This window comes from Spermophilus citellus, assembly GCF_964194105.1.
Source record: "Spermophilus citellus genome assembly, chromosome: 7".
Classification (NCBI taxonomy): Eukaryota; Metazoa; Chordata; class Mammalia; order Rodentia; family Sciuridae; genus Spermophilus; species Spermophilus citellus.
In genome coordinates this window covers 100,757,937-100,774,494 of record NC_138188.1, presented here as the reverse complement: position 1 = coordinate 100,774,494, position 16,558 = coordinate 100,757,937, and the positions used below count along the sequence as shown (strand labels likewise).

The 16,558-nt window shown below is 38.2% G+C and overlaps 1 protein-coding gene across 2 annotated transcripts in view; it reads left to right on the top strand.

Annotated features, from left to right (window-relative positions):
• Positions 1–16,558, top strand: part of LSAMP (limbic system associated membrane protein) — a 611,879-nt gene that overhangs the window by 559,656 nt on the left and 35,665 nt on the right. For both annotated transcript variants that reach the window (XM_081302034.1, XM_081302035.1), the window contains exon 4: positions 11,047–11,181. In XM_081302034.1, the coding sequence (XP_081158160.1) occupies positions 11,047–11,181 (135 nt within the window). The remainder of the gene's footprint in view (positions 1–11,046; positions 11,182–16,558) is intronic.

Genomic DNA, 16,558 nt, shown 5'->3' with positions numbered 1-16,558 from the left:
TAGGATACAGCTACTGGGGAAGGTGTATCTTTTTTCTATACCAAAATTGTTGAATTCCATTCCACTTTTTAAAAGTCTTTCATTATAAAGGTAATATATGATCTGTGTCAAAAATTCAAGCAGAGTAAGGTAGCACAATATGAGGGCAATTCCGAACTACTCACTTCTGATATTACTGATCCTATAACCCAAAAGTAAGACTTTTAATGACATTGTATAGACATCATACATAGACAACCAAATGTACTAAATTTCATATATAAAAATACATATATGTGCATTATTGTGTGCCTATAACTTTTCTAACACAAAGAACATATTATACAGAGCATTCCATATTTTTATGACTAGATAACGTAATGTTACATTATATGAATTAAATTGTCTTAAGTGAATTAATTTATATAAACATCATGACTCATAGTTAACACCTAATGAGTCCTATGTATAACAATACTAATTTTTTTTGAGAAAATCCTCTCCTTGCTTTGCTTTGTGATTTTTTTCAACTACATAGCCTCCCTGGAAAATACAGATTAGTTTCACCTATCTATAATTTTCATATGATAGTAGTCATACTGTTGTTCATGTTGCCTCTTATAGCTGTCATTTATTCATTTTCTTTTCTGTATAATATTCCACTGTGTGAAAGTACAAAAATTTATTAGCTCTAATGTGAGTGCTTCCAATGCTGTAGTGAATATCACTGCACACAGTAATGGAATTGCTAGATAATATGCATATTTCCAATTTAGTAGATATGGCCAAACTATCTCCCAAAAGGGTAGATCATCCTATTGGCTTCAAAAATTCAACTTTTTAAGAAATTTGTTCCTCTTGTTCCATATAAACCATAAATGCAGTTTTTTGGTCTTGTTATTTATATATTAACTTTGTTGGCCAGAGTTTTGTGCTGTGGAGGAATTTTTACTTTTTTACAATCATAATGATAAATCTCTTTTTTTGTGGTTTGTTCATGGGTTGCTTAAAAAGGTGTTCTTTTTCTTGATGTTATCAAACTCTTATGGGTATGGAGTGTCCCCAAAGCTCCTGGTAATGCAGGAATATTCAGAGGTATATGTGATTGTATTATATTATAACATAAGTGGTTCATCCTATTTTAAATGAGTAGGTGGTAATTATAGTCCAGTGGGATATGGCCGGAAGAGATGGGTCACTGGGGTTGTGCCCTAGAAAGGTACATCTTCCCTGCATCCCCTGCCCTTTCCAGAACCAGACATGAACTGGGTAGCTTTCCTCCACTGGATCCTTCCACCATATTGTGCTGCCTCACCTTAGGCCCAGAGCAGTGGAGTTGGCCATCTGTGGACTGAGATCCTTGAAACCATGAGCCCCAAATAAACATTTCCTCCTCTAAATTGTTCTTGTCAGGTATTTCAGCTCAGCTATAGCAAAGCTAAACTGACTAAAACACGATTTATTGCTTTGACTTTTAGTAGTGTTATGGCTTAATATTTAATCTTGTGTCCTTTGATTTATCTGAATGTGCTTTTGTGAATGACATGAGGGTATTATTTTTTTTTTCAAAAACAATATTCTAACATAATTTCAGCTACAACAAGAGAAAAACATAATTGAATAGATAGCCAGTTACAATAACATACAACTATGGTTTTTCTAAATATGACCAATATCAGTTAAATTACAGCAAAATGGACCCTATTAACTAGAAATAAGAAAATATAACATCTATCATAATAAACTTAACATAAAACTACAAGGGGGGAAAATCACTCATGGGTAAGTAGATACGATACAAATGTGATTGATTATTCCTGAAGAGAAAAACATCAGGATTGTAAAGATATATCTCATATCACTACATTAATCTATAAGTTCAAAATAAACACAATCACAGATAACAATTATTTACATTTGTTTCATTTGTAAAATAATTCTAAAATTCTTAGGAAATAAATATGTAGAACAAATCAGGAAGATCCTGAGAAATAACTATTCATATCAGTAATTAAAATGCATTATGAAGTTGTGATAATTAAAATAGTAACATACTGACCCAGGAACAGACAAAAAGATTTTTTTTTAAAAAAGGGACAGAGTCAGAAAAAAAAATTAGGTTTTAAATAACATAAGCATTTGGCTGAGGAATATATGATTAATGGTCTTAAAACTAGCAGACAAAATTCAAATATTGTTCTCAAAGCATTCAATCTGTTTCCTTCACTTCCATCTGAAATGAAGTCAAAGGCTTCCAGAGCTGTCTGTAATGTTGATCCCTGATGAGAACATAAGTTCCCTGAGAGTTAGTAGCCACATCTTTCTGCCCCTTCCTGTTTCTTTCACTTCCTGGTTGGTCCTGCTGGCTGGGACATGTTTTCAGTAGATATTTGCCAAATGACTTTTTATAATTATACCAGGAATCTCTGTTCTACTATCCATATCACAATCAACTTGCATATACATCTTAAAGTATTCAGGCCCTTTTTATATTGAAAGATAATATTTTACTCAATGGTCAGAAATACTCTATCTCCATCCCCTTCACCTGCTTGATGACCAATTTCTTCTTTTTGCCTACAGTTATCTTCTCCTGATTTTAAAGACCTCAAAAAATGAATTAATAGGTAAAGAAATGAAGTGCAGAGGAAGGTGTTTTATACCTCATTTCTGTGTCATTGTTTAGAAGGAATCTCCATTTGAATGTCCTTTAAACATTCAAATCCAACAGATAAAAAAAAAAAATCTGAATTTATTCCTCCCCCAACCTTCTCCATTAAAATACCATGGCACGGGCATTAAAATATCACCCAGCACGTCTTTAATTAGTGAGGAGTTGGTGTAAGCAGCCCCTTCCCTCTAACATCTATCCACAGGTCAGGCTAAGACCGTCTTGTGAACTCTCTTCATTTCAGCCATTCAAACCTCTGTGGTGGCCTTTTCTTCTCCTTTTGTTTTTATTTAAAAAGAAGTAGAGGAAACATCCTCATGCAGCGCTTTTTAAATGAAGTGACTTGTCAAGTCCGAGACTGTAGCAGTAATCTGAAAGGCAGTAAATTTAGCGACCCTCACTTGCACTGACAGCCTGTCGAGCTCTTGAAACATAAATAGCAGTGGAGACAAATCGCTGCTGTTTTCCTATTAAGCTTTGGCCCACTGGCCTCATAGCCTTTCAGGAGCTTGTGGGCCCAGCCTGGGAGAGCAGCTGCTTTCAAGAGCAGGCAGGAGCTCTCAGGTTGGCCCCCACTCCCCCTGGAGGTGTGCTCCTGACACTGCAGCTAGGCCCTACCCCACTGGGATCCATCAGCTTCCCAGAAAGGCTGAAAATCTTGGGCCAAGACCAGGGACCGGGGGTGCTGGTAAGCAAAGGCCTGCAATCCAAAATAAACATCGAGAAGGCAATTCCTAGCTCATGCATTTTGGACTCAAATCAAGAAGCCAATTGCCAGACCCCTTATTATTGGTAGTGTCGACCCTGACTGGTCACCATAGGCTGCCCACCTTGTGTTAAATAGAAATGTTTTAAGAACATCCCTTTAGTTCATGCTTAAACCATTTTTTTCCTGTTCTGCTCCCAACATTCACCCTTATTTTTCTCTTCATTACTTATGTATTGACTTTAAGCAAGAGCAGTTCTCTAAATTGGATCAAACAGCTCATTCAGCACGGCCTACCTGAAGAAGCGGAACTGGGATTTTGGGGTGAGCCCAAATGAGATCACAACAACATCAGGACCGGTAAAGAAAGAGTAGAGGACCAAATGGGGTTATCATCTTCTACTGTGTTTTAATTACATTTCAAAGGCCTCTCTGGCAGCCACAAAACCCTGCCTAGCAATCCTTCCACAATGCAATTGCCCTGCTGAGTTTAACACACTCACTTACAAAATGCCAATTGATTTATGTGACTCTCGGAAACAGCAACCGCTGCTCTCATCTCTCTTGATATTTAATCCTCAGCCATTGCAAAATCACTAATGACAAGGCAGGTATTACCCCCGCAGTTCTGATGACAATGGCAAAAGATCTTGGTTGTTGCTACCTCTGTCCAGCAATTCAAATCTTTCCCTACCTCCCCTATTAAGAAGTAGGCTGGAAAACAACCAACAACTGCAGGAATCCTTATTTCTCTTTTATTCTCCCAAAACTCTTTTAAGTATTTTTGGTATATTTCCTTTTTCTCTTTTTCAGTTTTACCTCTTTGCATCTTCTACCCCATACCCTTTAGGTAGTCAAAGTGAAATAGGACAGTGAGTGCTTGCTTTATGACATAGTGTTTGTATTTGTCCATTTTCCACTGCTACAAAAAATACCCAAGGCTAGCTTATGTATAAAGAAAAGAGGTTTATTTAGCTCATAATTGTGGAGGCTGGAAGTCCAAACAACATTGCAACCACTCTGCTAAGGGCCCCCAGGTTATATCAGATCCTGGTGGATGGCATCATGGCAGGATCGTGAGCAAAAGGGAAGGATCACGTGGCAAGAGAAGGAGGGGGGGCGAGGGGCTCCTCTCCTACAACAACACTTCATCCAGAACTAATCTGAGAACTAATCTGGGTCCCATATAAATACATCCTTCTAAGGACAGTACCTACAATGACCCAATCACTTCCCATGAGGCTCCCCCTTTTCAAGATTGCACATTATGCCAGACAGGCACAGTGGCACATGCCTGTAATCCCAGCAGCTCCAGAGGCTGAGACAGGAGAATCACAAGTTCAAAGCCAGCCTCAGCAAAATCGAGGTACTAAGCAACTCAGTGAAAACCCTCTCTCTAAATAAAATACAAAATAGGGCTGGGGATGTGGTTCAGTGGTCAAGTACCCCTGAATTCAATCCCTGGTGCAAAAAAAAAAAAAAAAAAAAGGTACCACATTACCTTCCCTAACATCACCACTTTGGAGACCAATCTTCCAGTCCTTAGGGAACACACTCAAATCATATCCAACACATGACAATGCTATATCAGGTGAATGTTATGAAGCTTCTACTCTAGTGGTTTGAATTACCACTGATGTGCAGAAAATACATTCAAATCCTCATTCAACCTGAATCTCTTATCAACCCCATATTTCTAAGCGCCTATTGAAGGTACTCAACAGAATATCTCCAGGAAATCCTGATACCAAACATGTCCAGAATGACAGTCATTAATCCACTCAAAAAAAAAAAAAAGCACTTCTTAATTTCCCAAGTAATACCAACTGCGTTTGCACCAGGAAGTCACTAGCTTCCAACCAACACACCACATTTAGAATATATTTCTTCATACTCGAGAATGTCAGCATTTTTGTGCAACAATGGGTTTATATTGTTAATGGAGGAGCTCCTAAAAATATGAGTGGAGACTTAAATTTTTAAATACCAATTTTTTCTCATTTATTTCTTTATTTGATTCTCTCACGAAGGATGTTCAATGAAGTGGGCAATCCACAAAAAAAGATAAAGTCTTTCTTTTTTACCTCCTTTATCTGTAACTGACTTGCGTTGCTTTGGAAATTCCCCCAAGTGTCCCCATTCTCAGCTTCCCACTTTATACTCTGTAGAAAGAAATAGAACAGATACAAAGAAGTTAGAATTCAGCAAAATCTAGCCTTTCCCAGCAATTCAATGATAAAGACAGCATGCCTAGTTAGGAATATGGACTCCAAATGTCCACAGACCTGGTTTAAACCTCAAATCTCCCTGACTATCATTATAAACTTGGGAAAGTTCCTTGTCTACTATAAATGTATGTTTCCTTGTGTTCCACATCTGTAAGCAAACCCCCAAGCATCATTAATTAAATAAGATAATATATCTTGAGTGTTATTACTCAGTGGATTAGCACAGTTCCTGGCAAGTGTTTAAGTAGTAGCTCATTCAACACTGACTCTACACTGTTTTCTTGAATTTTCAGTGGTTTCTAACATTGTCCTGCATCCTGGGGTTACAGTGATTGATGGGCAAAACCAGATGAGGTCCCTACAGTGGGAAAGTCTTACAATGTAATCATAGCTATTCTTTGTGCAATTTCCCTCAAAGAACTAAACATAGTGGACTTAAACTTCAAGCATAGCATTTAGAAGGGCAGAACAATTTATAATCATTGATAACAAGTATAGGGTAAAGGTTTAGTATTATTAAAGAATGCCAAGACTGAAATGATGTGCAGATGGCAGTCCCAGGTCAGATGCTGAACTAAAACTATGTCAGCTAGCAAAAAAAAAAAAAAAAATGTATATGAAGCAAAACTGCAAATCATAGTGAATTGGGTCTTTCTAGAGGCCAGGAAAAAAATAATGCCAGAGTGTTCTTCATTTTTTGCCCATGAACATCCATTGAGCCAAAGCCAGTTATGAATTTTGCCTGACTTGTCACTGGTTTTTAGGTAATAACTACACCCTTCCAGGCTACAGAAGGCATGGGCCAATATACCAAATTCATATCCTGCTGTATCTTACTGTATCCATAAGGAATATTGCTCTATCTGAGTGACTTACCTCTTGCACCTCAAATATCTTAATAGTTCAATGCCCCTCTCTCTAGGGAACTCTCCCTCCTTTCATTTCCATTCCTCTGGCTTAAAAATCACCCTCGTTGCACCACCTCTGTGTTTTTCTTCCTTTACTCCCTTAATGCGCTGTTTTTCCTTATTCGTCTATGATTGTTGCTCTGGCAATGGTGGCTGCTCCCTTCCCACCTTCTTTTTATCAGGATCACTTACCACTTCTCACCCCTCCCTTTCAGTGATGAAAAGCGGGGATGAGAAGTGGTTTCCACCTTTGGACAGCAACCTTGTCAAACACTAAAGGATGTCTCAGGTGAAATATAAAACTGTGAAACAAAATCTTCAAAGGATCTGGAGGGAGACCTGGCTAGAGATACAAACAGAACCCTATCACAGCTCTCCTTTCTAGAGTCTTCCCTCTGTTCTTTCCCTCTTCTTCTTCTTCTTAGAATTTGTGTGTAGACCATGCTATGCAGAAAAGTAGGGAAGGGAACAAAACCAGAAATAGGTGAGCATGTCCTTAGGAAGAAAGGAAAGAAAAGAACATAAAACATATTGTAAGAACAGACACTTGTTACAGCATTTGAAATTTGCCCAGGAAACTTCAAATGGCATCATTGATTTTGTGATTCTGTTTTTCTTTTATTTTTATAGGCAGAAGTTCATAGCTTGCTTGTGCTCACTTTCTTGACTCTTATTTCCAAACACAGACTCATACAACACACAAATACACACCCACATACCCTGCAGGATGAATTTCAGTTCTTGCTTTTCTTTAAATTACGTGTGTTTGTGTTGATATCTAATGTGTTTACAGCCACTTGCTTACACATAAATATTCAAATTTAGTTAAGGGAATGCCAGTGCCATTCCAAACACATCTTTCCTTTAGCAAAACATTGATGTACTGAGATGTTACAAGTCTCATCTCAGAATAGTGAAAAAAAAATGTATCTGTTACCTGATGTCCTTGGAATTCTACATTTATAAATGAAATACTCAAATTTAGCAAGTCCCCTCAATTGTATTTCTTGCATCTCAAACAAAGGGAAAGAAAGACAGATATCTTAATGATTATTAGGGTAATAGTATTGTTTTACAAATCTTTTTAATGCAAATAAAAGAGAAGTTTTCATGTCCTGTGGAGTTTTCAAGAATAGTGCTCTGTTTGGGGAGCAAATATTAGTAGGTTAATAAATTTTCATGGTGTTTCCTAAAAGTTAAGAGCAGAAGCTTATAGGTAAATAAGTAGCTGCGGGAGTGGAGCAGCAGAAAGAGAAGAGGAGAAACAGGAAGACAGTGGGAAGAAAAGAGGGAAAGAGAGGAAGGAGAAAAGAAAGGGAAAGAGAGAAAGAAGCACCATGGAAATGAATTTAATTCCAAATGAATGCTTGCTTAGGAATGCCTGGTTGACCTTGGAATCTCAATAAATGAACATTTTGGAGTCAAACTACAGATTTCACCAAAATGTGTTCCTCTGAGGCATAGTACTCAGAAGGCAGCAACTGGCAGACTTTAATTGGGGTTACCCTGGCTGACTTTTCTCCACATTAGGGAACGCCAAAGAGAGCATTTTTCTCTTGCCATGAGCTCCAGGCACTTCTTTCTGACTTATAAAGAAATATTAAAGGAACTAATATGTACAACTTGAGTAAACGGTGACTAAGAGGGCATACGCTAATTATGCACAAGAGTTTGAAAGGTGCAGACACCGGGGAGGATGAGAAGTTCTTTAGGCTGGTAGCTAAATATTGCCAGGAGACACCCAAGCACTTTAAGCAAAGGGAGATTTAAACTAAACACTAGATCCCAGAATAAATATAACATTCCGCTACATGAGCAAGCTGGTGGAAACTGGTTGAGATGTTTAAAATACCAAAATATTGAAATTTGCATTTCAAGTCAATATTTAAACAAGGTCAGGAAATAATAGAAATCAGAAAGGACCTGAGTTGTAGTCAGAGGGCAAGTCATCAGAGAACTTCCACAACGGGCTGTGTGTTTCTGGCCTGAAATTTTTAAGTTTAGAGAGTCCAGGAAATGGTGGCCAGATCCTAGTCAAAGTGACTTGAAAGAACTGGAGAATAGGTACAACTATGGGCTCAGACACACTGGGGCAAAGGGGAAAAAGCAGAAGAATCTGAGTGCATTTTAGATTTTCTGTCTCAAAATTAATGTCATCTATTCCAGGCCTTAAAATAAGAACTGCCATTGCTGAGAGGAAAAGGATGGCATCTTATCAGGCCTGTGTCCACAGGGGCCTCTGCTGATTTCTGAACTGATAACTACACACCACAGTCACAACCTCAGGACATGGCCAGTGAGCCTCTGTCCCTAACACCAGAGTGCTCCTACATACCCTTTCTTCCCCCAACAAAGTGGTGCTCTATTAGAATCGTTTAAAGGGAATGGGTTTTTATGACAGCATCTCTCCCAGAAATGCTGACCATCTTTGGTTATCTAGCTCCATTCTCTTAAGCTGTATGAAGTGTCGGATCTGACTCCGATCTGCTATGTATCTTAATTCAAGTCTCTGTGTATTACTTCATCAAGATTGCCATACCAAAATTACTATATACCTACAAATAAGGTTTATGGATATGGAGGAGGGCAAGGAAGAAATCCTAAAATACTCTGAATCATCTTTACATCTTCTCATTATAATCTAGTATTACTCTCAAAATCAATAGTGCTACTTTACTATCTATTCCACTTCTGCACTCGAGGTTTCTAATCAGCTTACACCTATTTCAGCCTGCTAAATAAAAACTGATTGTCAACACTGCCATTAGTCTTTAGGGTACTGATGTTCAGCTAGAAGACCCATGGCATCTAACAAATAGCATGAACCAGTCCATAAACGTATGTAAACACACAAGATTTTTTTTCCCTCCGAGCCCAAATCCTGCCCAGTTAATTTAATAAAGGGGCTTATTACTCCAAGATTTCTGTTTTCTTTCCAACTGTATTTCACTCCTATAACATAAAATTAGATCTGACTTCTTGTTTGAAAATGGGAAAATAAAAAGAAAAAAACACAGACAGGAAAAATAACTAAACCTATTATAAATAATGTCCAACTCTATACCATAGGCCAATTCTAAAACATTTTCAATAGAAGAATGTGCTAGAGAATGTGCAGAATTTCAGAACCAAATAATTGTATATAACTATTGCCTGTTAGTTGTTGGAATTGCCAAGTTTCCTCGAAACTAGTGATACTGACATTGACAGAGACTTAATGCTTAGAGTATTCCTGACAGTTGAGTTATAGAATGTTATCAAAGGGGTCCCATGTTCTGTTGGGAGTCTAGTTAACAAGCTTAGCTGACATATTTAGACAGTGAATTCATGTCCATGCTGGCTGGCTGTTATGTTGATTTGGCCATCAGAGAATTTCTAGAAAAGGAAAACAGCTTGTGACATTTCAGCAGAGCTATTAATTGGTAACATTTAATGTAGGATGACCAGGAGCAAGATTCCATCATGGTGGCGGACTGTATTCTTGAACACCCTCTCCAGTTGCTCTATCCTAACAGCAGTGGAGTCTTGAAATTCAGAGGTGAAGGGATTTCAATTCAACTGAAGTCCACAGGCCTTTTTAGCCAAGCTCTGGCTAAGCTCTTCCTGCTGTGCAATCTCTCTTTTCTCCACCTTCTCTTTCCCTTTTTTCATTCTCTCTCCTTCCACTTCCTCATCCCTCTTTCTCTCAATCTACTCAGAAATTTTATTTATGATCCATGTGAGAAAAATTTAAACAAACTTTCTTGTCTTGAAATTTCTTTACTAAAATGGACATAGCCAATTTTGTAGATCTTTTTAGAGCTGCTATGTCCCCAACCCCAGGTGCCACAATCTGTCGTAAAACGTATCACCAGCAGCACATTCTCTTGGATCTAACTCATAGCCTGAAAGTCTTAATGATGATATTGTTTTATACAAAACATGGAACCCATAACAGCAAGACAGGGTTTAGCACTTGATCCTTGTGAAAAAAAAATTCCCCTTAAAGTGGCAGAGTGGTGATTTCACAAAAGGAAGCCACTTCTCCTTCTAATAGCTACTTTGAAGTTTAAAAGTATAATTGATGATGTCAGTGCTTCACCCACACCCTTCAGAGTACTTGACAACTTGTATGGACCTCTCCTCAACTACTACTTTATACCAAACCCTTAAATAATGACTGGTGCATATGAATATATAGACACTCCAGCTTTGTACCTCATGATCAGGATGACTTTAAGTGGGACATGTGTTGTTCCCAGAGCTTCCTGAAAGATCAACTCAAGGTTGCTTTTGGGGGGACTCAGCTTGGTATCACACTCTTGTTTGGTTTCCTTCTCTTCCAGATTCCCTTTTTCCACTCCTTTATCAGCATGTTACAACAACAGTTCCCATTTAATCACTTTTACAAGATTTTCGTCTTAGGGTTTGTGTCTGTCAAATATGACCTCAGAAAAAGCATATTGTCAAAGTATTGAAAAGTCATGTCAGTTTATTGCTTTTAAAAAGAAAAATGAGGCAGTCTTCTGTGATTTCAACTTTTAAAAAAAATCATGCAAACTTTTTTTTTTTCAGGAAGAGAATTTGAAGGAGAAGAAGAATATCTGGAGATTCTTGGCATCACCAGGGAGCAGTCAGGCAAATATGAGTGCAAAGCTGCCAATGAGGTCTCCTCAGCAGATGTCAAACAAGTCAAGGTCACTGTGAACTGTGAGTATGGTGGCCACAGCAGCAGGTGCTACATGCCCAGGGCATGCACCTCCACCTCCAGCAAACTCAAAAGATTCCATTAGCAAAAGAGCGTCACAGTTCAAGCGGATGCTCTTTTGGTCAGGGATACACATTTATACATCGGACATATCCAAGGGCAGGATTTGGCCTTTGAATTTGATAAATCAACTCTACCAATTCTAAATATAACCCATAATACATTTAACAATAGCCTTTGTCTTTTACTCGGGCTACAGAATTAAGAAAACATGATCAGACAACACTAGCATTTCTGGCACTCATTATTCTGGCCTTTGTGGACACCAAGGTCATATTACTTTGGAAAAACCAACCATTTGTGTCTGCTTTAGCTAGAATTTCTATATTAATGCATTGTTTGTCAAAAGGTAATAGGCCAAGATTATATTTTATCCTCTGCTATTTAACTAATTGACCTTCTTGAAAACAAATTCAAGCCACTGTGGTCAGATGCCCTGTGTTCCTGATGGCTATCAGGGATGTCTGATAAGTTAATTTCAGTTATCTATTTGTCCCAAAGTACAGGCATTAGAAAAGAAGATTTCACTAAGATGCATAGGTAATTGAGCATACTTTGAAATTCTTAGATGAAAGAATCCTTAGATGTAGTTCAAAAGGGGGAGGGAGAGAGGAAGGATCTATAAGATGTGTGTTACCAGCAAAGGAATAAAGAGAATTTGTTTACCTTATTCAGTTAGGAGTATCTTTCTGTATCATTCAAATTTACATTTCTACATCACACAATTGTGGTTAGTGACAGGGATGAAGAGATATCCTGACAGGTCTTCCCTTCTAGGAATTTCACATATATACATACCCCCACTCATATAGCCTACCTACACACATATGCACACATATTCACACATAACACACAAAGGCACATGTACACACAGGCACAAGCATCTAAACCCACCTTTGAAAGTGTGCTTTAGACTATGTTGAGTTGCATTCTGTCATCTCACGTCCTCCATAACAATCACCGCTGTGCCATCATCTGTATAAATTCTATGCATTCTTCCCCAAAAAACCTGGCAAGATAGGTATACTTGACTCCACTTTAAAATGTGAGAAACTGAAGCCTAAGGAGTTGAAATGCAACATGGAAAAAGAACATGGAAAGCAAATATAAGAATAGGGAATGAGCCTCAGGTCCACTTAATAAAAAACCCATGCTCTCAAGAAGAAGAGAGAAGGGGGAGGAATTATCAATTCTTTTTACCTACTATGAACATCTTAGAATTAAAGGATTTACTTTTTATTTAAACTTCATAATAAACCTATGAGATAAAAATTATCAGTCTTAATTTGGAAATTAGGAAATGCTTGTGGAAAAAAAAACAATAAAATAAAATGTGACTCACCATACACACACAAAAAAAAATTAGGAAACTGAGGCTAGAGAGCTGATGAGCCCTGTATGAGATGACTCGGTATGTTAGTCAGCCTTCTGTCACTGTGACCAAAATGCCTGATAAGAACAACTCAGGATGAAAAATTTATTTTGGGCTCATGATTTCAGATGTCCTTGGTCAGCTGACTCCTTTGCTCTGGGCAGAACATCATGGCAAAAGGGCATGGTGGAGGAAAGCTACTCAGTTCACAGCAGCCAGGTAGGAGAGAGAGCGATAGAGATAAATAGTCTAAGGCCACACTTCCAGTAATCTACTCCAGTGACCTACTTATTCTAACCACACCTACACCTACAGTTATCATCCATTAGCCTATTTAACTATCAAAGGATTGATCCAGCAAATGGATAAAGCCAGTGATCAGGTCACAGCCCTAGTGGTTACCCAAAATCTCCATCTCTGAGCCTTGCTACACTGGGGGATCATATATTCAAAATGTAAGTTTTTAGGAGACATTCCAGATCCAACCATAACACCGAGCCTACACTTGGGGTGTTCTAATACCCAGGGTCTTGCTCCAGCCTTTTAGCTTTCTAAAATAGTGAAATCTTTATACCATAGATGGAAGAATCCAGTAGATACGGCTGTGCTATGCACATTTATGGTCTTCATTTCCAAGAGCAAGAGGCGGCATTTGATGAGCTATGATGTGCTTTTAATCCTAGCTGTCTCCAATTTTTTTAGTAATAGAGTTTTGAAATGCCAGTATTATTATTCTTTTCTAGTACTGGGTGTGTTTCAAAGACACATTAATGATCTCAATGTTATAAAATGCTTTAGGTCCTTTTTTCACATGAAAGGCAATTTCTCTGGGTGTTTATATAAGTTTATAATTAGGTTAGTTAGCTTCTTTTATGTACACATAACCATGCCATCATCTTCCACCTCTTTCCTGACTTTTGGAGTGAAGATTTCATTTTCTCTTAATTGACCTTCAACTTAATTAGATTTCTGAAAGTCCAATCACGGAGTAAATAGAAAATATTTATGCTTCCATTGTATGAAACATCAAAGTGGTCTGGATTGCAGATGGTTCCCAAGATCAAAGCTAGCTGTCTGGGCCCTATTATTATTGGAGCAATTAGTCTGACATTGCTCCTTCTTCACTGTCCCCAAAGTGTAATTTAGGACAGAAGAAAATACTGATAATTTTCAAGAAAAGACTTTTATGAAAATGTGAGCTTTTGCTAGTGACAAGTGAACCACAGAAGAATAAGGACAGAACCTGAAAATTCTAAAAGGACACATCATAACACATTATATGGAAAGCTATAATGAGTCTAATCAAACATCCAATATGCCCTAGCCAGCAGGACCCAGCACATACCTGATCTTATAAAAATTGCTCAGTAGATATTTACCAAAGATGTAGCAAAAACACACAGTAAACCCTGCACCCTTAACACCTCTCCAAACTTCACAAATGATACTGATTATAATTCAGGAAGAATATTCTAATATCAATTTCCTTTGGAATCACCTTTTTACCAAAACTTCATAAACCACATCTACATTATATTGGAGCAAGGCATTGCACCAGTTGTCCTGTTCCAACAGCTCATCTAAACATTATTGTCTTAAGTAGAGGAAGTCCCCAAGATTAAATTATGGAGGCAGACTGCCTGGTAAAACCCTTGCATATCCAGAGATGTATCCAGGATCACTACTGAGGCTTCAGTTAAGCTTCCTGATTCCTCTTCCTTTTCAAAACACAGGCTTAGGCATAGAGTGAGGGGATCAGGACGGCTAAGATAACTACTGGCTAAAGAGATTATTAGAAAGAACAGACCCCCAAATACCATTTAGAATCCCACACTGGTAACTTTCTCCTGCCACCACTCCATTGATTCATTTGCTCAGTTGCCAACAGATGTTTGTTCCAGGGCACTGAGAGGCCAGCGCCGTAAACCAGAGAGACAACAGTTCCGCCTGTTGAGCTCACAAGCTGGATCCTACAGTTTCTTCTTTTTACTTCTCTGTGATAACCCTTCTCTGTGGTAGGTCTACAGCATAGCACATAGCCATTTTACAGGCAAAATCTATTTTCTAAGTGGTAGGAGGTCTTGGAATTTATGGAAAGCTAAATTATTGGCTCAAAATCTCTTCAATTAAATAAGCTTAGTAAAATTTATGAAATAGACAGGACTCCTGGCTTTCTGTATCTTCCCCAGAGCATGACTGCTGATTTTTTCCAGTTACCTGCCCTAGGGAAGAGTCTGTCCTTTCATTGCAGATTCCAGGTATAATCCCTCAATTTCAGTTCCCACAGTGCATTAAAAATTTCTACTTATGAGTCTGTCTCACCCCAGTGCCCACTATCCCTCGGATAATATCTAGCACATAGCAAATGCTCAATAAATACAGGCTATTAGTTTTATTTGGACTCTCCCTTTAATGGACCTTATTCCTATTTCCAGAGAAATTCTTCCCAAAAGTTTCTTCCAGCTCTCAAGTCTATTCCCTCCCCCATTGGTCTGCTCATCTTTTCCCCCCTCTTCTGCCTTCTCATAACTCTCCACATAGGTCCACACTATCACTCTTCACAATTTCTTTTTTCTGTTCTTATCTCCCTTTTCACACAACTCTGCTTCATTCTACTGTCCAGAGTTAACCAAGCCAATGAGCACAGATGGTAGGAGACATGAGACGTAGGAGCTTCTACAGCCCAAGCTTGTATTTGATAGATGCTTATTTAGAGGAAGCAGAGTATTCACCACTGAATACACAGCTAGGCCTGGAGATACCAGTTGTCTCCAGATAGTAGATAGATATTTTAACTGGACTCTTCGGGGCTTTGATTCCAAAATCACCTAATGAGGAAACTTTAGGAAAATAATTGCTCACTATGGAACACGATAATGTGGAATAGTCACCTTCTCTAGGTAGTCATAACTATACCTATCCAGTCCCCATGCTGACCTTTAGTTTATTCTTGCATTTTGGAAGGTGACAGGAAAGACACATCCTAAAATCTATTATGAGATCTTCAGAGGAAATATTCAGCAAAAAAAAAAAAAATTCATCCAGTGTGTTATAAATTTCCACCATAATTTTACTTTGTGGAGAAGAATCATAATTTTTCTGAGAATTTTCAGAGGACCAAGACAATCCTGAGATTCCACATACATTTACTATAATCATCACACTGACAGAAGCCAACCAAGTGAAGAGGTGTAATGGGCCTGGTCTGCTTCAGAGAGGAGGAATAGCAACTTTATTATAGACTTTTTAATACATTTAGTATTGCTGGTACATAGTAATTAATTAAAAAAAATGACAACTTGAATCAGTCTTACTGTTAGTCTTACTGTTTCTAAATTTTCTGCAGACAGAGCCTTTATTATTGCCTGCACCCTCTGCTTCTGCCGCCTTCTTACACTACTGCACACTAACCTTGGAAGATAATCGATATCATTTCCATATAGACAGGACAAAAACAAAGCTCAGAAAATGTAAGCATTCTCTGCCACACAATCAAAGAACTTATGAGAGGCAGACCTGGGACTCTAACCCAGGTCTAACTCCCAAGCCCTCCCACCTTTCACGAAAATACCTGAGTAACAGTAGTTGAAAGAAAGAAGGAAAGAAAGAAAGAGTGAAAGAAGGAAGGAAGGAAGGAAGAAAGGAAGGAAGGAAGGAAGGAAGGAAGGAAGGAAGGAAGGAAGGAAGGAAGGAAGGAAGGAGAAAGAAAGAGAGAGAGAGAGAGAGAGAGAGAGAAAGAAAGAAAGAAAGAAAGAAAGAAAGAAAGAAAGAAAGAAAGAAAGAAAGAAAGAAAGAAAGAAAGAAAGAAAGAAACTTCAATGTTGAAAGTGCTTTCCTGGGTATGGCTTCATTTGATATTTACCTTAAAACCTGTATGTGAGATAAGTAGGCAGGTGCTGTTATTCACAGGTGAGGGACTGCAGGAAAACATGTCTATGGTAACCACC